This window comes from Capsella rubella, unplaced genomic scaffold (assembly GCF_000375325.1).
Source record: "Capsella rubella cultivar Monte Gargano unplaced genomic scaffold, Caprub1_0 scaffold_7, whole genome shotgun sequence".
NCBI classification, from domain to species: domain Eukaryota; kingdom Viridiplantae; phylum Streptophyta; class Magnoliopsida; order Brassicales; family Brassicaceae; genus Capsella; species Capsella rubella.
In genome coordinates, this window is record NW_006238917.1 from 16,851,825 (window position 1) to 16,878,110 (window position 26,286).

At 35.5% G+C, this 26,286-nt stretch overlaps 6 protein-coding genes across 6 annotated transcripts; all 6 read right to left on the reverse strand.

The window, feature by feature from the left end:
• Window positions 1–1,355: 1,355 nt before the first annotated feature.
• LOC17877892 (phenolic glucoside malonyltransferase 1) lies at window positions 1,356–3,068 on the reverse strand. The gene has a single exon (XM_006283636.2). It carries the CDS (start codon window positions 3,047–3,049, stop codon window positions 1,661–1,663), a length of 1,389 nt encoding a protein of 462 aa, XP_006283698.1. The 5' UTR covers window positions 3,050–3,068; the 3' UTR covers window positions 1,356–1,660.
• Window positions 3,069–6,692: 3,624 nt separating this feature from the next.
• LOC17879516 (ABC transporter B family member 27) lies at window positions 6,693–11,020 on the reverse strand. The gene is made up of 17 exons (XM_023778350.1): window positions 10,770–11,020; window positions 10,366–10,428; window positions 10,252–10,287; window positions 10,100–10,174; window positions 9,855–9,979; window positions 9,651–9,750; window positions 9,324–9,495; window positions 9,111–9,229; window positions 8,908–9,018; window positions 8,670–8,814; window positions 8,459–8,591; window positions 8,297–8,372; window positions 7,982–8,047; window positions 7,790–7,897; window positions 7,588–7,695; window positions 7,138–7,335; window positions 6,693–7,044 (listed from the first exon to the last, which is right to left on the reverse strand). Exons 1-17 carry the CDS (start codon window positions 10,854–10,856, stop codon window positions 6,835–6,837), a joined length of 1,932 nt encoding a protein of 643 aa, XP_023634118.1. The 5' UTR covers window positions 10,857–11,020; the 3' UTR covers window positions 6,693–6,834.
• Window positions 11,021–11,568: 548 nt separating this feature from the next.
• Window positions 11,569–14,048, reverse strand: LOC17880091 (probable receptor-like protein kinase At5g39030). Its single transcript, XM_006286174.2, has one exon. The coding sequence runs from the start codon at window positions 14,046–14,048 to the stop codon at window positions 11,604–11,606; it is 2,445 nt and encodes an 814-aa protein (XP_006286236.1). The 3' UTR covers window positions 11,569–11,603.
• A 2,395-nt stretch (window positions 14,049–16,443) lies between these two features.
• LOC17880674 lies at window positions 16,444–17,024 on the reverse strand. The gene has a single exon (XM_006286149.2). The coding sequence runs from the start codon at window positions 17,009–17,011 to the stop codon at window positions 16,484–16,486; it is 528 nt and encodes a 175-aa protein (XP_006286211.1). The 5' UTR covers window positions 17,012–17,024; the 3' UTR covers window positions 16,444–16,483.
• Window positions 17,025–18,323: 1,299 nt separating this feature from the next.
• Window positions 18,324–21,051, reverse strand: LOC17878833 (putative receptor-like protein kinase At5g39000). The gene has a single exon (XM_006285642.2). The coding sequence runs from the start codon at window positions 21,049–21,051 to the stop codon at window positions 18,412–18,414; it is 2,640 nt and encodes an 879-aa protein (XP_006285704.1). The 3' UTR covers window positions 18,324–18,411.
• Window positions 21,052–22,084: 1,033 nt separating this feature from the next.
• LOC17877800 (putative receptor-like protein kinase At5g39000) lies at window positions 22,085–24,980 on the reverse strand. Its single transcript, XM_006285703.2, has one exon. It carries the CDS (start codon window positions 24,920–24,922, stop codon window positions 22,256–22,258), a length of 2,667 nt encoding a protein of 888 aa, XP_006285765.1. The 5' UTR covers window positions 24,923–24,980; the 3' UTR covers window positions 22,085–22,255.
• Window positions 24,981–26,286: the final 1,306 nt, after the last annotated feature.

Consider the following 26,286-nt stretch of genomic DNA (forward strand, 5'->3'; position numbering starts at 1 on the left):
AACCAAAAGACAATTATAAATTATAAATTCTTTTAAAATACCACAAAACTAAACTAGATTTTTTAACATTCAAAACTAATTTCTATATCCTTAACACTAATAACTTTAAATATTATGTAGAATTGGTTGTGAATAGTGTTTTAATGACTTTCAATGTTATGTAAAATATGTTGATATTCAACCAAGATTTTATTAAACTCTTTTAAAATTTGGTTTTATTAGTTATTGATTTTTAAAAATTCATTTTTTCATAAATATGAGGTTATTAGATTCATAATTTTATAAAGTCATTAAAAATTTTGTTTTATTTAATTAAAACAGAATCATTGAATTAAATTATTATGTTATTGGCTTATGATTTTAAACATTTTTTTAGAAAATAAAATCATGGAAAATATCATAAAAATATATAAATAGTTTGAGAGACTTTACAAGACTAAAGAAAAAAAATTTCAACAAGATTACAAAAAAAAAAACTCTCTATCAATCCTTTAGACTATTCCATTTACTACCATCTATGATTTTACTAAAATCATTTAAATTCCTTAATCCTTATGAATTGGAATTCAATAATCATTTAAAATTTGGTCTACCCTAGAAACTATATTTTAGTATATAAAGTTTGGTTTTCAAAGCTAATAACCGTTCAAACTGATATGATTATTGAAAATGTATAGAGAAACACACAGACAGTTAAGCTTGGAACGCGCCAAACAAACGCTTTTTCCTTCGATCTTTATTAACAAAATTTATCTTTCCTAGGATACAATTTTGTCTCGGCTCTTACTCAATCTATCCCTACCAATAGAATTGAACCCGACTAAAGAACGAGCACTAAACCTATCTCTCCTACACCCGTGTAGTCCCAAGAGAAAACAAACACTCACCTTCTCAGCTTTTTGTTTTGCTAGCTTCGAAGTTTACAATCACGTACAAAGAGTCTAAAGTGTTCAAGAATGGCTCGTGGCCAAACCCTAGACTATTTATACTCACTACTCGAAACCCTAACCCTAGGATATTCGAGGATCTCACGGAAACGGAATATACTTGCTTGTCAAGCTTATCCTTTCCTTATTTGATGTGAAGAATATTCACCATATCTTCACACGCAATTCGTCTCTATCTTAGCTGCCAAGCAAGAAATCTTCCTTAGCACGTCACTCCATCCACTTAAACTTTGCCACGTCATCTCACGACTTCATGTCAGCAATTTCAAGTGTCTGATGTGATCCCAGGCGTCTGATGCGGTCTCAGGCGTCTGAACAGATGCAGCTTCCTGATCTTCACAGCAAGCTGTTCTGGAACTGCATATTCAATTATGACACATGTCAATTTGAACGAACGGTTAGAAAAAATTTACCCTCAACAATTTATTAAAAGTTTGAAAGATTGGTTATTCTTGTGTGCCAAATGCCCAAAAAGAGACAACGATGGTAAAGACAATACAATGAACCAAAAAGAAACTACAAACTATTTTAACCCCGAGAAAGCCCAAACTTAAGAAGCCATGCACTCTCAAACGAGAATTATATGGTAATTAAACTTGATAATAAAATTATGGAAGGTTGAAACACCGAGGATATATGTTGTTGACAACTATGAGAATTATGCGACAATAGAAAGTTACAATTTCACCTTATCCATACAGAGAAAAAATGATTCAATCTTTTAGTCCTTTATGAAGCAAATCAATGAGAACATCCATTTCATGTTTCTTGAGCGAGAAGCCAACTTCCACACCACCATTCCCATCTCTACTCTCAGCTAAAGAAATCGCTTCGCCTTGATCAATCGACACAACAACCACTTTCTCCGGTTTTCCCCACCCGAAATCCAACCCGTAAACTCCAAACCGGGTCGAACCCGCAACGGAAAGAACCTGTGCTCCTGGTGGAACAGTCACAAAAGCTCCCAAAAGCTCTGGTATCTTCCATGCCACATTCTCATCCAATGCCTCAACCGAATCACTAACCAATCTTGCAGCAGCTAAAAACCCCCCCTCACTCATAAAAGTCTCTGCCTTTAACGGCATTTTATAAGCAGCAGAGACACAATTGCCGAAATAGTTCGATAGCACCGGTGGAACCATGAGGCTACGACAATCCACAGCGAATCCGTACCCGACTGGTCTATTCGGATCACCGCCTCGAGCTTTGATAATACACGTTACAACGTATGAGTAAACAATCACAAACGTTGATAAACGAAGCTCCTTTGGTGTTGATGAAACAGAGGATTCTCTTTTGAGTTGTTCTCTAAGCTTTTGTATATCTTCTCTAGTGAGATTGAGAGTGTACCGGACGACGTCGGGACCAATCTCCGGCGACCATAGAAGTTTCAAACTTTTAGGGTTTTCTAGTTCTTTACCTCCGGTTAACAGTTTGGCCACTTTGTGCCAAGCGTTCAAGATCTCTGTATCTAAATCCGTCGGGCTTTTTATGACCGTACGATCGTAGTTTGGGATTAGATCCTCCGGTAGAGAAGAATCTTGATTTTTGCATGCGTGCGCCCAAGATTTGAGAAACATGGTTGTCGTTTTCCCATCTAAAACGGAGTGGTGTGCGTTAACGCCGATGCAAAACCCTTGGTTTGGAAATAACGTGGCTTGAAACGACACGGCGGTAGCTGAGTCGTCGGAGACAGGCAACTCGGGGACTAACGGGTGTAACTCGGCGGTCGGGTATGGTTCGTTACCGGTTAAACGGGAAAAGTCAGCGTTTGACTCGGCGACGGTGAATGAAACGGCGTCGTTTGGGGTGTAGACGATGGTTGGTTTTGGGTCAAGTTGTTCCCAAACGAGTTTGCCGGCGAGTGGGAGATAATGAGAGAGAGTAGAGGAGAGAGAGGTTTTGAGGTTGGGGACGATGACTGAGTCGAAGAAAGGGCGAGTTGCGTCGGTGAGTTTGTAGAAGATGACTCGTTCGACGGCGTGGAGTTTGTACCAGAGTAGGTCGAAGAAGGTGAGTGGGATGGTTAGTGACTCGGACGAGTCGGAGTTTGAAGGGGTGACTCGTGCCACCTCAATGATATTAAGTGATGATGAAACCATTTCTTTGGTCACCAAGATGTGTTATGCGATGATCATACTAGGATACATATATATATATATATATATATATATATATATATATATGAATTGTAGGAAGAATTCAATTTTGTTTCTAACAAGAAGATAAATAACAATAAATATTTAACAAAACAATAGAAGGATATTCCTTTTTGAAAAAGATCACAAATGATAACAAAAGTAGTCAATTTATTTGACAAAAAAAAAAAGATATGGATTCAAGCTGGTCAAGGTCAATGGTAAAAGATTTTTCAGATGAAAATTTACAATTTAAATTTATTTCCTTTATTTTTCAGTCAAATATATCTTTAAATACTTTCTATAATTATCTATAATATATATTAGTTTTAAAATAAATTTTATTTCTTATAATAAGTTTTTATTTTATTTTATATCTTCTTTTTCAAATAAAATTACTTTCTATTTTTAAATGTACAAACTAGAATTTTATTTATACCAATCTTATAATGTTTTTTTTTTTTTTTATCTTTTGAGTATAATAATTTGATTCAATTCAGATTAGATTAGAATGATATTATATATCAATGTAAACTTCTTTTACTTGTTATTTTCTTCATTAATATTTTTTTCTTAAAGTTGTTTAGATATGTTTTTTACTTGTAATATGTTTCTTTTTCATAAGGCGTTTGCATTAATATGTTCTTCTAGCATTAGTCTATCAGGAGAAGTACACGACTATAGTTAATTAAAATTCATAACGAACGTTATCGAAAGCTATGAGGGCCAAACTTAATTATATTCCTCCGCACATAGACTTAATTGCACAAAGCCAAAATATGGACAAATCAAATACCACACATTTCATAACCACTCAAAATGATGATAAACATATGAGTCGTCTTATATGGCATTTGCCTAATTAATGAACGTGACATTTGTCCTTGGTTTTTATATGGACCATATTGAGTTTTATGCTTAACAAGTTTAATTGGTGTACATTACGTCCCAATTTGAGGTTTCTATCAATTTGGGATGTTAATTAAGAATGGACTTGATTATAATGATAAAATTGATAAAATGATTTGTTACTTTTCTTAGCACGTTAATGGATCTTCTTGACTAAGAAAAATCGTGATTTGTACGTAAAGCTAGCATCTCTCTCCCTCTCTCTGCACCTGCCCACAACATTTTGTTCTGTGAAATGAAAAATAGTATCACATGCCGACTTATCAAAGTTTTTGATATTGACTTATCAAAGCTTCCATAAACTTTAGTTCAATCACGTGAATGACAAATCAATGTTTGGTATAGTTAGAATCTGTGCATGAACATACATGTGTACATGCTAATGGTTTATGGCTATAAATTTTAGTCAATGTTTGCATTTATGTATTCGTTTTTCTATGAGTTGGGACGTTGGAATATTTCACTCTTTTTTTTCTCTAGTTTTGGACATTGGACTATACATAGTTGTCACATTTTAAGTTTCAAAGAAATATTGTTTTTCTTTTTTTTTCTTTCAGATTATAGCACGAAGCCATGATGTGCTTTGTGTGCAACTTTCTCTTACTAGTATGGGTTGTAGTAACTGATATTGGGATCGGAAGAGGAACTGTCAAAATAGTTTGTCCAGGTCTATTTTCATCAGTCCAACATTGTCTATTTTGATTATGGACAAATAGTTAATCATGTCTAGTGATGTTAAAATGGGCATAGACCCCCCCCCCCCATTTAATAGACATGATTCATGTCTATTAACAACTTGTGACCATGTCCATTAATGATCATGTTTTTATGGGTTGTCCATGGATATTCATTAGACATAATATAACATATTTTGTAAAAAGAAAAAAAAATTGAAAACAAATGTCTAAAATCTAAACATAAAAAACTAAACGCGCAAAATGAAACACATAATATATTGCCAACCGTATCCTTTACTATTATTTTCTTTTGGTACTTCTAAAAACCAAAAAAAAAAAATTGATATGTATGTGGATATATAATATTAAATAATTTTTTTCATTTTCTATATAAAAATAATTTTAGTTTTATCATGACCATTTATAATTTTATAGATTTTCTTTCATTTATGGTTAAATAATTATATTTCGATTAAAAATATAAGTTTTGCTACTGAAAAGACAACCATTTTATACTACAATTCATATATTATTTTTTTGTGTGTCAAATCTTTTAAAATAGTAACTAAAATGGAGGTAAAAAAAAAATAGTAACTGAAATGATACAATTAAAAAAGGATATAAATTTTGTTTCAAGTCATATGGGTCGTTGTAGTGAATAAATCTGTCTCTGTCTCTATATTTGTTTTATGTATATATTTATTTAATATATGGAGTATTAAAAAAAAAAAAAAAGGATAATGTGTTAAGAAATATATGGAGTTGATTTGTCTATAAAGCTTCGGACGTAAGATATGACGCAATTTGACGAATGGTAAGAGAGCAATCCACATGGAAGTACGTAGAGAGAGGTCATAACAAATTTGGATTCTACGACTGTCTTTTCTTATCGTGGTTTTGCCATTTTTGTCAGACACTAGACTTTTGGATCGTATCCGTTTTGAATCTGACGATATATTTGCCCATCATTGTCATATTATATACAACTTTTTTTCTTTTTTCCCGAGGAGATATTTATATTAATAAAAGAAGTGGGACGATAGCAAAACAAAAAGACCAGTTACAGTACTAAAAATGTAAAAGAACTGTTCCAAGTTCCTACTAACGAAAGGATAGTGTCTAATAGTTTATCGAGAAGTTGTCTTGTTGGTCGAGACAAGACATCTAAATGTGAACTTGGCTAACTTATGTCATTTGGTTAATCAAAAATCAAAATAGTGTCATGTTTTAGGAAATTCGGTAAATAGGTTACTCAATAGTTACACTTATCATAGAAATGAATCAGTGTTAAAACTCAGATTATCCCACGGGTTAACAACCAAAAAAAATAAAAATATTATCTCATCAAATTTTGTGTTTTTTTTTTGGGTATTAAATGTTTCGTATTCCACAACCTAAATCTTTTTAAATTCATAGTGTTTAAAGAAAAAATTGGGGAAAAACTCTCAAAACTTAATAATCCCTCTGTTCTATTTTATTAGATTTGTTTTTTAGCTAAAATCACAATGTTTAAGAAACCGTAAATATTTTATTATTTTTACATAAAATATATTACTAAATATTTATTCAGAAAAAAATAACCAATAGAATAAAACAATGGAGAATACAAATAGTCATAACATAATAAATAAATGTAAATGATGCATAAAAATCTGTAAAAATTCTTACAAAATAGAACAAATGAAAAAAAGCAAAAAAATTTATAATTTGGAACAAAGGGAGTTATACTATTTCCTCACAATAAAACAATCACTTGAAGTTATTTTGCATTCTATTATAAATTCTTGAAGTAACTAAGCAATCACAAAACTGTTTCAGGAATTCATATTTCCTTTTTAATTTTGTGTCGTCTTGGTCATCAAATTAGTTTTCTTAACAAAGTTTTGAAAACGATTTATTCGTAAACACACTAACAAAAAAAAGATTAAAATAAAAATAAAAAGTAGTCTTTCTCAACACATCTAAACACTCTTCTTGCATCTTTAGTACTTGTAATCAATCACATTTATTGTATTCCTCAGAGTGAAGGTTTCAGTTTCCATACAAAAGACCTCTGTAGCTTTGTAATCAGAGTCAAATTATACAAATGGCGTCTTCAAATCGAATCTATGATCTCTTCTTTTCTGTTGTTGTTGTTGTTGTTGTCAGAAGAATGATAATATCTCACAAGTTGGTGACAGAGGAAGAACTCTGAAGCTGCCTCTTGACAAGATTTGTGTAGATTCCATTAAGGCTGAGAAGCTCATCATGAGTGCCTTTCTCAGCAACTTCACCATCTGATATTACCGCCACACAGTCTGCAGTCTTGACTGTCGATAGCCGATGAGCTATCACCAACACTGTTCTTCCTGCCATTAGCGAGTCCATTGCATCCTGCAAACAGAGTCAGAGCACTTAGGATACGAGTAGATTGTTTTTGTTTTTAGTCTTTTTTGAGTTTTGATATCAAAGTTCTGTTTATTATACCTGAACAAGATATTCGCTTTCTGCGTCGAGTGCACTTGTGGCTTCATCAAGGAGCAAAACACTCGGGTTTGTAAGAAGTGCCCTTGCGATTGCAATCCTTTGTTTCTGTCCTCCTGAGAGCCGTAAACCGCGTTCTCCAACAACGGTTTTATACTTATCCGGGAACGCTTCAATGAACTCGTGTGCATTCGCCATTTTCTGTCACAACGTTTCATTTTGATCCCAATCAGAATGCGTGTTCAATCCCTTACTTACGATGAATCTAGTGTTGATCAGTTTTGGTTTAGGTTCGGGATGGGTTCCTAATCAGATGTACCCTTTCTTCAGAGAAAGCTAAGTTTCAGTTTTCTAGTCTAGTTCGGTTTTTGGATCGGTTTCAGTTCAATTTATCCCTATGTGCCAATGAGCACAACATAAATGGAGAAAGAATGAGACTTGTGATGTGCTTACCGCTGCATTTTCTACATCGGAAAGACTAGCTTCACCGTCAAATCCATATGCAATGTTCTCTTCCACTGAACAGTTGAAAAGAATTGGTTCCTGGCTTACAATGCTGATCTGAAATAATCACAATCCAGGATAAGATAAGTCAAAATTTGGGTTCCACCAAATATGCAAAAACATGAATTATACAAGAGAAAGAATTGTTTACCTGTTTGTGAAGGTACTGATGGGATATTTCCATCAAAGAAACTCCATTAAGCAAGATCTTTCCCTTGAGAGGATCATAGAATCTCTCAATCAAATTTGCTATAGTTGTCTGCACATAGCAAATAAAAGATATGAAAAACATTCAATGGACCATATAGCCAATTTGATTGAGAGGTCAGAAGTCAGAACTTACTTTTCCTCCACCACTTGGTCCTACTAGTGCAACTTTTGAACCTGGTGTCAACCTCAACGATATTCCCTGCAAATTTCAGGTGTTTCAGCAACGGTTAAATTGTAGCAGCTTCACGAACTCTGTTATCATCCTAATAAAATTGTAGTTATGGTTCAAAAATCTACAATTTGAGTCAAGAAAAGTTATTTGTTCTACCAAACTTTCAATCATACTAAATGCTTATATATTGAAGGATATACACATATGTTTCATATGATAACATTATGATCTAAACTAAAATATATATATAAAGTACAAACGACGATTTGGCGTTACCTTGAGTATCATGTGACTAGGGCGAGAAGGATAAGCAAACCAGACATCATCTATTTCCACATCTCCATCAGGATTACTGAAACCATAATTATCCCGAGATATAAACCTAAACTATTCTTATGATATAGAAAATTATTTTAGGAATATGAGAGGAAATCTCACCCAACCGGACACTTATCCCCTGAATCTGCCATGCTCGAAACACGGTCCAAGATCTGAAATACCCGTCTACTAGCACCTGCAGCTTTCATTGCAGTTGTGTACAAACTCGACAAAGAAGATACCGATGAACCAACTGCCAAAACACTATCTTAGTTTAATAAGATAATTCTTTTAAATATTCCAGATGAAGAAAGAAAAATGCAAATGGAACCTGTGAGGCTATAAAGAATAAAGGAAGTAAGTGCTCCAACGGTCATGGAACCATATATTGTCAAGTATGCTCCATAACTAACAACCGTAATCACAGATAATGTGAAAGCGGCGTTTAGTCCACCGAAGAACAACCCGACAAGTACCTACGTCACCCAAAAACAGATATATCCTCTCAAAGACACATCAAAAATCAAAAAGTTAAATTTAATGAGATTGTTTAGTCCACATAAACTTACAGCTTGTTTGAGTCCTAGCTTCAGAGTCTCATCGACTTTCTCGGAATATTGTGATACCATATAACTTTCTTTCGCAAAAGATCTAACAGTTCGGATTGCACCAAAAGATTCCTAGATAGTAAATTTTGCTCCAATCAATCTAAAATAATGAACTGAGAAAATAAACATTGATAAGCACTGCATGAAAAAGGCAGAGTTAAAACCTCAGCAATTGATGCAGCAACAGCAGCTGCAGCTTGAGTTGTGTGTGAAAGTTCACGCAGATAGCGGCCGAACTGTTTCACAGCAACTGAAATTACCGGAACTACTACTAGTGCCAACACTAAAAGCATGATTGATAAACAAGAAGATAAAGTCAGTTTGTATATTCCATCCACTGGTATAAAATCTGAAAAAGATATGAAATAGCTTCTTACATGTTAATTTCCAAGATGATGTAAACATGAAACCAACTCCAATAAGCGCAGTTGTTACATTACGTAGAGCTTCAGAAAGATTTGTTGTAGCAGCGTTTTTTATGATTTGGGTGTCTTCGGATAATCTACTTAAGAGTTCTCCGGTTTTTGTGACATCATAAAATGCAATTTCCTGTTAACACAGAACAACAAAAACCTTTTCTCAGTTTCCTGTCAGTCAAGTTAGTTCATTAGACATTAAAAGTCACAAACAATGCATGAAAGACTAAATAAAAGAATAAAGGCAACAAATAAAGCAAATCATAAGAATCTTGAAAAATGCTGTACCTGATGCATTAGGTGTTTAAACAAATCTTTTCTCAGTCGAGCCACAACTCTTTCACTGGCAGAGTTAAATAGCCACGAGCGCAAAGCCGTGCATAACGATCTAAGGAGACCAAGATATAGACAAAGAAGTATGAGTTAAACAAAACCCTAAGCACTAAAGATCAAGCAAAGACTAATTAAAAAAATTTTAAAAATGTAAATTACCCAATTACAACGATAAGCAAAATGATCACTACGGAGTTTCTAACAGCAATCAAGGATTCTGTTTGCTGCTCAGGCGTCTTGACATCTCTGGATACAATGTCTATAATCATCCCACCAAACTTAGGCTGCATAACATACAAAAATCCAGCTTTCTTAGTTCTAATAAGAAATATGAATTCCTATACATTTAAGAGATAACTAAAATAAAATAGATAGGAAGTTAAAGATCAAGAGATGAGACATACAACGAGGAGATTAGTAGTTGAACCTATCAACAAAGCAATGGTACCAATCACTAGCTTTCCCGCATCGGGCTTCGCCTGCAACCATAATATTAGAGTATTAGTGTATCTTTACATAAGATTGCTATACACTTTGCTAAAAAAGAATCCCTCACCAACGCAAATACTCTGCCAAATCCGACATTTGCTGCCTGAAAAACCAAAATTAGATACTATCACTTCTGTTCTATACAAGAAAAGTTTCTGTAAAAAACATCACAAACGAATACCTCAACAACACCATGCTCAAGATCATTTTGACCATTTTCGCTTCCATTCGCTTTCGTTTTATCCTGCATACGAATGCCATGTAAACATACTAACAATTAGAAACTCTGTAAACAGGGCTTTTACTGAAACATGAGAACTCTTAAAATCAAATTCAACAATCAAACTTTAAGAATGTTTCTCCCATTGGAACCAATCGTTCCAATCAAATACTAACCACACTCTTGGAATCGAACTTGTAATTTTCTAATAACAGTGAACAAATCATAAACTTTATGATAAATTGCATCTAGTTCTAGTAACTCTGGTGATGAAAGGTCGAAACTTTACATCGATAACAAAACTTTACAGAAACAAGAATCCTCAGACATGAGAGTAGGAAACAAGAAAGGTTAAAGGAACAGACCTGATTCTGCAACAGAGGATCTCTGTAGCTACTACCACTACCATAACCTTTACTTGACCCACCAGTCAACAGTTTCTTGTTGCCCATCTGAAACGATTAAAGAAAGTCTCAACCTTTGAATTTGGGTTTCGAAAGAGAGAACTTTTAAGGATTCTAAATATTTTTCTAAGCCATGGAAAAAATCGAATTGGTGTTTTTGTTCTCTCCACAATTTGGTTTCTTCTTCCTCTGTGATTTTGGGAATACAGAATAAAATAAATGTCGTGAGAGAAACTTTTTGTTAAATGAAATCTAATTTAATGTCGAAGGTCAAGACTTTATTTGGTGATCGCATAAACCATTACTTTTTTCTATTTTTAACGACTTTTTTAGTTTGTTTTTTTTGGTTCAAAACAAAAAAGACTTTTTACTTTATACACTAGTTGTATATATATTATTATTTAACGTAGTTCAATCTAGATTTAATTTTATGAAAAATGAGAAAATTCCCTGAAAAATATGAAATATAATTAAAATTTTAACAATTTTTTTTATAATATAATAAAATATAAAATAGGATCATTGTTATGTTATGAAATTATTTAACGTAGTTCAATATAATAAAACATAAATTATTATAAAAATTGTAGGTTTTAATAATTATTGTTATGAAATTATTTAAGTAGTTCAATCTAGATTTAATTTTAGATTTTTGGTTCAATCTATTATAATTAATTTTTATAATAAATCAGGAGTATTATATTTTCTATATTTTATAAAAACTTTATTCTTTAATTTTTACAATTTTGTTTATCCGATCAACAAAACCTACATGAATTTTCATATCAATAATTATCACCAAGTCATTTCATCCTCTATTTCCTCGCCATAAGAAACTGAAGAAGATTCATGAATAACTTCAGTGGAGATATGCATAGAAGGCTTAGGTGGGACGTCAAGCACATCGAGACTTCCTTCTATCATTTCAACAACTTTGTTCATCGGTGGACGATCTGATGGGCATGGTTGAATACACCAGAGACCTACCAAAACCATCTTCCTTGCAATATCTTTTTCCTCTTTGGCTATTTCATCACACAATATCCATGTTTGTTCTCCATCTTCAAGATCCTTATAGATCCAATCTGGAAAGTAAGTCGAACTAGCAACGGGATCAATAGTTTCTACAACTCTTTTGTTCCTTGCTCCAATCATCTCGAGCACCAACATTCCATAGCTATACACATCAGACTTATGCGAGACTCTGCCATACATTCTTGAGAACACCTCAGGTACAATGTAACCTATAGTTCCTCTTGCATCAATCAGCGACAAAATGCTTTCTCTTTTTTCGCAAAGCTTAGCGAGTCCAAAGTCTGAAACTTTAGGACAAAGATTGCCGTCTATAAGAATATTCTGAGGTTTAATGTCGAAATGCACAATTCTTGTTTTGCAGCCATAATGTAAGTATTCCAATCCTCGAGCGACGCCCAACGCGATTCCATATAATGTCGTAACATCTTGACTCAGTGACTTATTTCTAGACATAAACTGGTCGAGAGACCCATTCTCCAAAAACTCATACACAATCGCTCTTCTAGACCCTTCATAGCAGAAACCAAGAAGAGAAACAATGTTTACATGAGATGTCTGGCTCATGCTTGCGACTTCATTGATGAAATCCTCACCGTTTCCCTTCAAGTCTTTCAAGACCTTCACTGCAACCTTACGACCATTACAAAGACTTCCTCCATACACGGTTCCAAATCCTCCTTTCCCAATTATGTAAGAAAAAGACTTTGTAATTTTCTTTAGTTCTGCATAAGTGTACATATTCAGTAGCTTCTTGTACATGACGACACTAATTTCCTTTTTACTCTTCCTCTTCATATGACGTATTGACAACATGATAACAACAATAAAAGCCACCAGCCCAATTGCAGAACCAACGACTATGAAGATTATAACCAGGACATGTAATTTACCTTTCATCTGCGGCCGTACACGGTTTGGTGTTAAGTTTGATGATAATGGAGGATTTGGATTAGGTCCGGCGAGATTACCGTCTGAGTTGTTAAGCTTGAGAATCTCTACACCATTCAGAATGACGTCAATATATGTTGGATTATATTTCAAATAAGGATACAAGTCAAGTCGTAAGTCAGGTCTTGGCCCACTTTCAGAACCAACATATACTTGGAAATCAAGATACATCGGAATCCGAGAACCACCGCTCAACCTAATCACGTCCATATCTTCCTTAGCAATCTGATCCCCGATGAAGATGGTGAAGACGCGTTGGTCCGGTTTGTTCACTTGGTCGGATACAGTCTCATAGAAATGAAGCCTCACGAGGTAATTAAACTCGGCGTCGACTGTAAAAAACCACGTCATGTTGAAATTCAGGTTTACCTCAGGATTTTTGGGGTTTCCCATCGAGCGGCATGTTGTGTACACATCTTCCGGGGCAACATATGCTGGAGTTTTTTCCGTGTAGTTGATCATCACATTTGATATGTCCGGAATAACTCCAGAACCACCGAGTAGGTACTCATCATCAGAAAGCCACCGCCTAAACATTCCCGAATCTTCGTCCTCGCCCACCATTTGTCCACCTACGTTTAACCGGTGAACCGTCTCGAAAGCCGTGGAGTTGTCTATCTCCAAGTCAAATTCCCTGCCAACGTTTGTAATTTTGTCGTCAAATCCTCCCTTTGAGTAAAAACGGTCAGGCATGGAGACTATCTCGATACCGTTAACAAAAGCTAACGAATTTGGAGACGGCTTAAACGTGAGATTTAACCCGGAGAGGTGAATTGGAACGATAAACTCTTTGATTAAAGTTGACTCTCTTTTAGAAGCTTTTACCGTTAAATCAGCGCTGAAGTTTCGTAGGAGAGTGAAACCGTTTACGCTGACAGAGAAGAAAAAACTGATGGGGACGAAGTCGGATCCATATCGGGTCGGGTAAAAGTATAACTTGATAAATTTCCAACCAGGAGTGACTTGAAAAGTGTAGGTGAACTCTGATCGGAAAATTCTAGCTTTCATGTACGGAATCAGAGTAACCCCTGAGTCTTGGTATGCAGCTTCTGAAGACAACGATGCGTTGACTAAATTCGATGACAGGAGTTTCCAATCTTCTGCCGTCCATTTCCGACCATTGTCATCCATGTTGTCGGAAGTATCGCCGCAGTTGATGAGAAAGACATCTGTGGGCTTGTATGCCGCCTTAGCTCCTCCTCCTCCAGCTGTGACGGAGAGGAGAATAGAGAGAACGAGCAAAACATAACAGATCATCGAGATTTTTTTATATTGTTTTTTTCTAAGTTAATGGACGAAGAAAAAGATAAGAGATGACACAGATGAGTGTGTATAACTGAAGTTGAAGTCATAAGTGGTTAGTGAGTCTATGAGTCAACCGTTAACAGACAAAGCAAAACTAAGAAGTTTCTAACAAAGAACACAGAACAAAAAAAAAGTTCCTATCAATGAAAACAAAGTAATAGACTGTAAGATCAATGTAAGCACATTGAAACCATAGAATTTGATATTTTGACGAGTTATTCATTCTTATCCGATGCGTACACTTCTGATTTTTAATAAATCTAGCCGTTACGTATACGTTGTTGAAATTTCTATACAAAGCTTATAATATATAGATATCTTTTTTCCTTTGTCACAATTTGATAAAGATAAATACTGAAAAGTCTTCGGCTCCAACCAGTGGTTTTTTTTTTTTTTACTAAATTTTTGGTAAGTCTAGAATCTGTGTTGTTAGCTCTAAAGCTAATTTTGGTCACTCTTGGAAGCCAAAGAGAATTTTGTTCACAAGAAAACAAGTTTGTTCATATTGATTCCATGTTTATAAATGATATACATGTTTCGTTTATAAACACATGCCAATATCTTGGACTCAAAGGAGCCATTTTGAATACATCATGAAGACGAAAAATTGAGGGATGAAGCATATATAGCTTTCTAATTTAAGAGTTACGATGTTCAAAATCTGAGGGTTAATTTTTGTGCCGTTTATTTCTTCCTTTTTAATATCTTTGATGACTAACCTATTGTGTAATTCAATCAAAGTGTTTAGAGTTTTTGAGTTTTGTTACAAATATGTTGTTTAGAATCTTGATTTTATCTAGTTGATATTATAATATCTTTGATCACTAACCTTATATAGTCTCGAGAGTTGTTATTAAAGAATCAGAAAAGAGTGTTTACATTGTTCCTTATCTCTTACAACTCTTTTTACCCAATAAAATGTAAAATTTCACGCTAAATATTTGCAGAATCAAAGGTTTTAGTTATAATTCAGCAATAAGTACAGTAGAAATATGCATAGAAGGCTTAAGTTTTCTACTCTCTCTTTGTTCCTTGCTCCAATCATCTCGAGGACCAACATTCCATAGCTATACACATCAGACTTATGCGAGACTCTGCCGTACATTCTTGAAAACACCTCAGGTGCAATGTAACCTATAGTTCCTCTTGCATTTATCAGTGACACAATGCTTTCTATTTTCTCACAAAGCTTAGCAAGCCCAAAGTCTGAGACTTTATGACAAAGATTACTATCTAACAATATCTTATGAGGTTTAATGTCGAAATGTACAATTCGTGTTTTACATCTATAGTGCAAGTATTCCGATCCCCTAGCAATGCCTAGCGCAATTCCATATAGTGTTTTCACATCTACCGATAGCTACTCTTTTCTAGACATAAACTGATCGAAAGACCTATTCTCCAAAAGTTCAGATGCAGTCTCTTTCAGAACCTTCATGGCAAAACGTACCCGAGCAGATAAACAATGTTTATATGAAACGTTTGACTCATGCTAGTGACTTCATTGATGAAATATTCACCAGTTCCATTCAAATCCTTCAAGAACTTTACTGCAACCTTTTGACCATTAGAAAGGTTTCCTCCATAAACAGTTCCAAATCCTCCTTTCCCAACGGTGTATGAAAATGACTTTGTGATTTTCTTTAATTCTGTATAATTGTAATGTTTTAGCAATAGCTTGAACATGACAGCACTATTTGTCTTCCTTCTCCTCCTCTTCATCTGGTACATATGACAATAACAGAAATAGAAGTTTCGATCCCTATTGCAGAACCTACGACGACTATGACAATTATCACGATAACATCAACATGTGACGGCGTACGTTACAGTACTGTTTGGTGCTATATATAGCCATTGATTTCAGAATGATTCAGCTTGAGAATCTCTACACCATTTAGAATAGCTTCGGACTAATGCTTCGCAAAGGATACAAGGCAAGTCGTAAGATAAGGTCTCACATCTTACGTGAGATTCATTAAGTCATTGGTGGTGAATGAGTGAGTCTTATCTTATGGGTGGCTTCTCGTTTTGTTAAACACTTTGATGTATCTCTAGCACATGTACTCTGATGCAAATGAAATAATGAATCGTAAGTGAAATATAGAAAAGTTCTACGGCTGATCCGATCCAACGGATCACTTTCTTAAAAAGTTTTAGATTCTCTGTATCAAACCGTATCCGATATTCAGTTAGATATATTGCATAGTATGGATTCATAAACATCTCTACGTATTGAATAGATCTAACAAAAAAGAAGTATATCAATTATCAAATCAACTACAATGCAGTTCTTAATAATTAAAAATCAATAATCTTTAGAACAAAGACACAAAAATATTTTTAATAAAAGAAAAGAAAAGAAAAAGAAAAACCCTAATTCTCTCCTATCCGGAAGGAACAATTTCACGATGATTTCTCATGTGACGAAGTTTCATAGCAATTTTTATGGTTCCCTTTTTGACAAGACATAGATCACTGTCAACACCGCCACCACTCTTAAACCCGACAAGATCAAAGACACCGGTGATCCAGCCATGACTAAACGGAGGAGGCAGCGTAATCCTCGCACGACCCATGACAACAGTTCCGTTAGATGTTCCAGGATCTCTAAACGAGCATCCTTTAAGAACCTCTACGTACAAATACTTTGAAGAAGACTCCAAAGGAATCTGAATTCCTTGATTAACAATAATGGATCTGCCTTTGAAACCTTTCACCACTGATGTCCCGTACTGTTCTGCCTCGTTTATCCATACTTTGATGAAGTAGTAGTTAGGGCCGTAGTGTGGCTTCAAGACATCTCTGTCATCAATCACGAAGGCTTCAAAGATGTCCACGAGCAAGTCTGTCTTGTCATGGACATTACGGATCGAGACCTCTTTCGTCTCGGCTTTTTTCTCCAAGTTTATCATCAAGAACTATGAATGTAAAGATCTGGTGGTGTGTTAGGGTTTAAAAGTTTTAGGTATATATACAAATTTTAAGGGGATCGTCTATTATTTATTTTGCCTAGATTTATTTCTTAATTATTTAGTTTATTTCTTTTCACGAGCTAATAGATAAGATTTCTTTGTTAATTTGTCCACAAGATTTATATTTAATACTATATACGTTATAGAAAGGTATTTTTTTGAGATGTTTATCAAGACCATTGTTTTAAGAAAAATTATAATTAAAACAGCTATTATGGATCCCTCAATTATTATGATATTATCTCCATGTAAAAAATATAATAGTTGGGAAAACAAATTTAGGAGAAAATCCTTAAATTTTTAATTATTTTTGGAAGGAATCCGTAATATCTATTTTATATTGTTTTAATTCAATATCAACGCAATCAGTCTATATAAACGAGTCATATAAATGATATTTATATATTAGAAAACAGTATATTATATTTAGCTTAACTACTAATCAACAAACAATCGCTCATATATGATGTTAATTAAGCCAAAAATATATGTGCACTCAGAGAAAGGGTATGTATATATACGTAAACATTAGAATAAATAAATAAATATATTTTCTCAAATTTTGCATAACATTCAATAACAAAAGCGTTTATTGGCTACCCAAATATCTCTCTATTTTCGAAGATAATTTGCCAACTTTGTGCAATTAGTCCATTGAATCTAGAGCGATTCATGATACCTTATATCACGGTAGAATTGTAAATATATGTTATACAAGCATATTGCTGAAATGATATCAATACCATTGAATTAAAATAAATAAAATAAATGCAGTTATTAACAAATCCTACTATGGATGACAAAAAAAAAAAAAACAAATCATACCCTTTAAAAACTTTTTAAAAACCTTATAAAACTTGTAAAAATGATTTAAAACGTGAAAACATACTTTCTCGTGGACATGACGTGAAGACAGACTAATTTAAAAAGCCGAGACGAAACAGATCTCGATCCGTGATGTCAAGACATACTAAATTTGTATGTTGATTTTATGAGAAAAGAGGGCTAGATCTTCAATAAAATCTTAAGTTAAGATTCTTATAACATGTTTTTGCACGTAACAGCAGTAGAAAATTTTGAGTAATGGGTGAAAACAAAGCAGCATATATACTACATACTCTCTAGGTTTATCTGAAGTAATTAATATTTTTCATTTTTCATTTTTAATTAAAGAAATTATTATCTCAATCTAAACGGCTTAATATAATTCATAATACGTATTATATTTTCAATACAGTTTAATTTTTTTATTTTATTTTTGTGAACCATTTTCAATGTAGTTTGTTATTCAACAATGATACATACACAAATATAATACTTGTACATCAAGCCATCTAAGTCTACCGTGCTTTAGGTTCTTTGATCTCCGAAAATACTCCCCAACTCGAACCACTCCCCTCATCACCAACCTGAGGAACAGAGTCATCGGTTGTGTTCGATTTCGCCACGTGTCCTGTAGTCCTACTAAACAAGTCATCTCCGTCGGTCGTCGTCGTACCAACCTCACCAAGTGGCATTAGATCCAGAGACTCCAGTACATTTTCCTTCTTCTTCTTAGCAGTCTCATGAAGCTGAAGAGCAAACTCAAGCGCCCAAACGACATCATTCATCGACGGCCGTTCGATACCGCGATCTTGAACACATCTCACGGCTATCTCACAATACTTCTCCAATGATACCGAAGTGATATCATCATTTAAATCTTGGTCAATGATCTTATCAATGGTTCCTCTTTTGTAGTTAGTCTTTACCCATCGGATCAAATCTGCTTGCTCCTGTGGAACACTTTGCATTTTGATCGGTCTACAGCACAAAACCTCGAACAGAACAACACCAAATGAGTATACGTCAGATTTTTCAGTCAAGACTTGACGGCGATAGTACTCAGGGTCTAAATAACCAAGCGTTCCTTTGACGACGGTGGAGACATGAGTTTGAGAAGCACTTGTTGGACCGATTCTTGATAAACCAAAGTCAGATACTTTAGCTACGAAGTTCTCATCAAGAAGTATGTTTGTAGTTTTGATATCTCGATGTATGATCATGTGCTTTGCGCCAGTATGGAGATATTGTAGTCCACGAGCCGCTCCAACGCAGATCTCTAGTCTACGTTTCCATGACAGTGGTGGATCAGAGACCTTGTCCCTCTTGTAGAGATGGTCTCTAACTGTCCCATGTGGCATATATTCATAGACAAGCACCATTTCGTTGTCTTCATTGCAGTATCCAATTAGAGAAACTAGATGTACATGTCTGAGCTTTGTGAGCATCTCCAGCTCTGTTTCGAACTCTTTGGCACCTTGGTTTGATGTAATATCCAGCCGTTTAACCGCAACAAGGGTCGCTCCACCATCTATTCGTCCTTTGTATACAGTACCAAACCCACCTACTCCAACAATTAGCTTGTCCTCAAAATCGTTTGTGGCGGATTTGATTTCGTAGATGGAGAATCTACGGCAGAGATCCGATGGGAGAGATGTGGCCAATCTTGTTTTCATTGAACCCGCAACATGCGGAAGAGTATCCATTGCCGAGTTCGTAGAAGGCTTGCTAATTGTATGCACACCAAACTTGTTTCTCCTCTTCCACTTTATGATAACAACAACACCAACAACAACAAACATTGCTAGCAAAATTGAAGAACCAACCACTGCAAGTACGATCGCCAAAACATTTGACTTGTTATTACCTTTCCGAATCCGCGTGTTTGGATTCAAGCCCGGTGATACTATAGGATCTGGATTAGGCCCGGCGAGGTTACCATTAGGATCATTCATCTTGAGAATCTCTACACCATTCAGAATAGCATCATAATACTTTGGATTAACACTTCTCAAAGGATGCAAGTCAAGCCGTAGATCATGCCTCACACCATTTCCCGAACCCACAATCACATGATAATCTAGATACATCGGGATCCAAGAACCACCACTCAACCGAAACACATCCATCTCAAGTGTAGCTGTTCGATTGTCAATAAAGATCGAAAAAACGCGTTGACCCGCTTTGTTCACTTCCAGTAAAGTCTCACAAAAATGAAGCCTCACAAGGTAGCTAAACCCAACGTCAACTGTAAACAACCAAGTCAGGTTGAAATTTAAGTTTAGCTCAATGTGATCTGCGTTCCCCATTGAACGAGACGTGGCGTACACGTCATCCGGCGCAACGTACGCCGGAGTTTTCACTGTATAGTTTATCTTTATATCTCGTACTATCGGAGAGGTTCCTGAGTTCTGATTGAGTATTACCTCATCGTCAGAGAGCCATCGTCGGAACATTCCCGAATCGCCGACGGTTTGTCCCCCGACGTTTAACCGGTAAACCGTCTCGAAAGCAGTTGAGTTTCTTTTAGAGAAGTCAACGGAACTACCAACGTTTGTTATAACGTCGTCAAATCCTCCTTTTGAGTAAAACCGTTGAGGGATGGATACAATCTCGATTCCGTTAACGAAAGCTAACGAATTCGGAGACGGCGTGAAAGTGAGAACCAACGTTTGGTTAACCGGGATAACAAACTCTTTGACTATAAAGTCAGTTTTGGGTTTGGAAGCTTTTACCGTTAAGTCAACGCTGAAGTTGTTCAAGAGAGTGAAACCGTTGACTTTGACGGAGAAGAAAGAACTAACGGCGTCGAAGTCGGATCCGTATCGGGTCGGGTAAAAGTATAGCCGGAGAAATTTTGACCCGGAAGTATTCATCGGAAAAGTGTAAGTGAACTTAGATCGGAATATTCGAGCTTTCATGTAAGGGATCCGAGAAACACCTGATTCTTGGTATGATGCTTCTGAAGTGAAATAAGCGTTGACTAAATTTGACGACATGGTTTTGGGATCTTCAGCTGTCCAGTTCCGGCCAGTGTCGTCGAGGTTGTTGGAAGTATCGCCGCAGTTGAAGAGAAAGACATCGGTGGGTTCATATGTTGACGCTGCTCCTTCTCCTACGATGAGGATAGAGAGTATTAACAAAACGTTACTGATCATTGGAACTGAAGGTTAAAAATACAAAAGAGAAGGAGTAACTTAAAAACTATAAGTTTTCTTTCTATTTGTATTTTTATTTTATAACGTCCCGTGACATCGCAATCATTTAACACAAACATAGCACTAGGAAAAAAATGCATTTATGTATTAAATTATTTGAAAAATTTGAATAGTACGTTAATTCTAGTAAATTTCACGTTATATATTTAGTATTTTCGAAATTCCCCTTATAAAGTGTTTATAATTTTTTTAATAAGAATGATGATAAAAACATTATATTTTAATAAATTGGGGAAACACTTTTTTTTTTCCTCAAAATTGGGGAAACACTTATATGAACTGTTTTTAACAGAAAAATCCATATGTTTATTATTTAAATCAATAATTTGAAGAAAAAAAATCAATCTTTTGACAAATTTTTTTTTTTTTAATCTTAAAATAAGATATGAGAACATAGGTTCTTTTAGTATATTTGTAGTGGGTAGAGAATTCAAAGTCTCTCAAATATAATAATTAAAATTTTTAATATATCTAAGTTAATTTAATTATTGACTAAAACATTTTAAAAACCAATCATATGTTGACATGTCTGCAAGTAGTCTTCTTTTAAATATTGTTAAGAATCGAACTCTTGTGAAAGCTTAGAGAAGCTGCTTGTGACGACAAACCAACATTAATATTCTGACTCATTTTCTAGAATAGTTATCACTAAGTACCGTAGTCTCGGTACATGTTCGAGTCTCACATACACAGAGAGTGAACTTGGGAAGTATTAAGAAAAGAGTCCACGAGTTTCTTAAGATCGCCAAAGCATACCAATTGAAGTATTGAACCATGAGTATGTGCAAGAAGTTGAGTGCCACAACCACTCTCAACTACCACTTTCACTCGTAGCTGATTAAAACAGATATAATTAACTCATAAGCCAGCATAGCATTTTAAATTGTCGCTTTATAGAATGTGAAATTTTTGAATTTTTAATAGAAGAAATTATTATATTATTTAAACTGCTAAAAATATAAATTCATAATAATAATAGAATACTTTATGTTTTTATTCAACAATTATACATAGACAAATATTGTATTAAGTATATAAACCCAAACAAGAATGTAATTATTCAACAATTATACAGACAAATATTGTATGAAGTATATAAAAACCCTAACAAGAATGTAATACTTGTTTATCAAGCCATCAAAGTCTACCGTGCTTTAGGTTCTTTGATCTCCGAAAACACTCCCCAACTCGAACCACTCCTCTCACCACTCCCCTCACCACCAACCAAAGGAAGAGAGTCATCAGTCGTGGTCGAGTTCGCCACGTGTCCTGTAGTCCTACTAAACATGTCATCTTCTCCCTCTGTCGTCATACCTAGCTCACCATGCGCCACTACATCCACAGACTCCACATTGTCACTCTTCTTCTTATCAGTCTCATGAAGCTGAAGAGCAAACTCAAGCGCCCAAACAACGTCGTTCATCGTTGGCCTTTCTGTTCCGCGGTCCTGAACACATCTGATGGCTATCTCACAGAACTTCTCCAATGATACTAAAGTGATATCATCAGTTAGATCTTTGTCAATGATCTGATCAACGGTTCCTCTTTTGTAATTTGACTTCACCCATCGTATCAAATCTCTTTGTTCCTGTGGAAGAGTTTGCATTTGGATCGGTCTACAGCACAAAACCTCGAACAGAACAACACCAAAGGAGTATACGTCAGATTTGTCCGTCAAGATTTGACGGCGATAGTACTCAGGGTCTAAGTACCCAAACGTTCCTTTGACGACAGTGGAGACGTGAGTTTGAGAAGCACTTGTTGGACCGAGTCTTGATAAACCAAAGTCAGATACTTTAGCAACGAAGTTCTCATCAAGAAGTATGTTTGTGGTTTTGATGTCACGATGTATGATCGTGTGCTTCGCGCCAGTATGGAGATATTGTAGTCCACGAGCTGCTCCAATGCAAATCTCTAGCCTTCGTTTCCAAGACAATGGAGGATCAGAGGCCTTGTCCCTCTTGTAAAGATGATCTTTAAGTGTACCATGTGGCATATACTCGTAGACAAGCACCATTTCGTTGTCGTCATCGCAGTATCCGATTAGAGAGACTAGATGTACATGTCTGAGCTTTGAGAGCATTTCAAGCTCTGTTTCGAACTCTTTGGCACCTTGGTTTGATGTAATGTCCAGCCGTTTAACCGCGACAAGTGTGGCTCCACTGTCTATTCGTCCTTTGTAGACAGAGCCAAACCCGCCTAGTCCAACGATTAGTTTTTCCTCGAAATTGTCTGTAGCGGATTTGATTTCGAAGAGGGAGAATCGACGGCAAAGATCAGATGGGAGAGATGAGGCGGATTTTGTATTCGTGGAACCTGTCCCGTGCAGAAGAGGACCCCATGAAGTGTTCGTAGACGGCTTGCTAGTGGTATGTACACTAAACTCGTTGCTCCCCTTCCTCTTCTTCTTCATCATGAAAACAACAACACCAACAACAAACATTGCAAGCACAACTAAAGAACCAACCACTGCAAGTGTGATCGCCAAAACATGTGACTTGTTATTACCTCTCTTCTGCGTCGTTACACGGTTTGGTGTTAAGCCTGGTGATTCTGGAGGATCTGGATTAGGTCCAGCGATATTACCGTCGGACTTATTCAGCTTGAGAATCTCCACACCATTCAGAATAGCGTCATAATGCAAAGGGTCAGTATCTATCAAAGGATGCAAGTCAAGTTGTAGATCAGGTCTTAACCCATTTTCGAAACCAACATCCACACCGAAATCTAGATACATTGGGTTACTAAAACCACCGCTGAGATAAATCACATCCACCTCTTTCTTAGCCATCTCATGTTGGACGAAGATGCTGAAGACACGTTGGTTCGTTGAGTTCACTTGCGGAATAGTTTCACAGAAATGTAGCCTCACGAGGTATGTAAACCCGGCGTCGACTGTAAGGTACCACGTCAGGTTGTATTGTAGGTTGAGCGTAGGGTCCTTTACAGTCCCCATTTGGCGAGACGTGGTGTACACGTCATCCGGCGCAACATAAGCTGGGGTTTTCTCGGTGTAGTTGATCTTAACACCTGGGATGCTCACAACCATTCCGGCCGAATAATAGAAATAACCATCATCGGAAAGCCACTGCCGGAACATTCCCGAATGGCCGACGTCACTGATTGTTTGTCCGCCTACGTTTAACCGGTGAACCGTCTCGAAAGCCGTCGAGTTGTTTATGTCCAAGTCAAATTCTCTACCGACGTATATTATCTTGTCGTCAAATCCTCCCTTTGAGTAAAACAAGTCAGGCATGGACACAATCTCGATTCCGTTAACGAATGCTAACGAATCCGGAGACGGCGTGAACGTGATATTCAGAGTCTGGTAGACCGGAACAATGAACTCTTTGATAACAGACTTTGACTCCGGTTTGGAAGCTTTTACCGTTAAATCTGCGCTGAAGTTTCGCAAGAGAGTGAAACCGTTGACGTTGACGTCGAAGAGGGAATGAGCGGCATCGAAACCGGATCCGTACCGGGTCGGGTAAAAGTATAACCGGAGGTATTTCCAACCGGGAGAGAGTGGGAAACTGTAAGTGAACTCAGATCGGAAAAGACGAGCTACCATGTACGGCACCTGAGAAACACCTGATTCTTGGTATAACGCATCTGAAGTGAAGGACGCAGACTCTGAATTCGAGGGAAGAATATTTCTCTCCGGCGTCCATGTTCGGCCACCGTTTTCGTCGTTGGAGGTAGCGCCGCAGTTGATGAAAAACACATCGGTGGGCTCGAACACCGTTGCTCCTTCTCCTACGACGGCGACGGAAACGAGGACAGATAAGAGTAAGAAAACGTTATAGATCATTGGAATTGAAGAAAACAAAAAAAAAACAAAGAAAAAGAATGAACAAGTGGATTGAAGAATTGAGAAGATAAGAGTATTCAAGTGTAAGCCACGGGTGGAGGTGAGTAAGTCGTCGTATGGGTCAACCATTGACTATTCAGGTCAACCGAAAAACAAAAACAAGGTTTCGATGAAATTTCTTCGTCGATGTCATGTCGATGTTAGACGGGATAGTGGGACAGTAGCCATCTCCCTTGCCATTGGTTAATATTTACGCTAAAATCATTGGAGAAAACTGTTTGAATATTTAACCAATAGAATATCAATATTTATAATTTTAATTATTCATATTATAAACTTTTATATGTTTGAAACATTTTTTTTTCTAAACTAAGTTGATAATTGACAACATAACATGTGTGATGTGTCATTGTAGTCTCTCATGGTTTTCATACAATTTTGTCCAAAAATATTACAAAACTAATTTTTTTTAATTTTTTTAGTGAACAATTTTTTTTTAATATTCAGAACTAAACTCTAAATCCTAAACACTAAACTCTATCCCTAAAAAGTATACTCTAGATATAAAATAATCAATCCAAACATAAAAGAAAAACAATTTTATTTATGCTTATGATATTTTTATCATACGCTCATGTCCCACAATTTAAATAGAGAAATTGATACCAATAACCTTTTTATGATACCCTCTTTTAAAAATACCCTCTTTTTTTACCATTTTCATTTTTGCCCTCTCTTAATTTTTAATGGCTATTTTACCCCTATTTGAAAGAATATTCTTTCACAAAGGAAAGAATATTCCTTCCAAAAATTTTCCCCCCAAAAATTTCCCGCCAAAAACTTTCCCACCAAAATTTTCCCGCCAAAAAAGTTTCCGAGAAAAAATTTTCCCGCCAAAAATTTTTCCGAGAAAATTTTCCCGCCAAAAAATTTCCGCAAAAATTTTCCCGCAAAAAAAAATATTTTCAAAATTTTCCCGCCAAAATTTTTTAAAGGACTTACAAGATTTTTTAAAGGGTCTTTTAAAGGGTTTACGAGGGTTTTTAAAGGGATTTACAAGAGTTTTTAAATGGTTTTTAAAAGATTTGTAATGGTTTTTAAAGAGTTTTAGAAGCCTACAAAGGTTTTTAAATGGTTTTTAAATGATTTACAATGGTTTTAAAAGTTTTTATAAGTTTATAACAGTTTTAAAAGGATTTACAAGAATTTTTAAAAGATTTTAAAAATTTACAAGGATTTTTAAAGGTTTTTTAAAAGGATTTACAAGTGTTTTTAAAAAGATTTAAAAGTATATTTAAAGGCATACAAAGATTTAAAAATAGTTTTAAAGGTTTTTAGAAGTTTACAAAGGTTTTTGAAGGGTT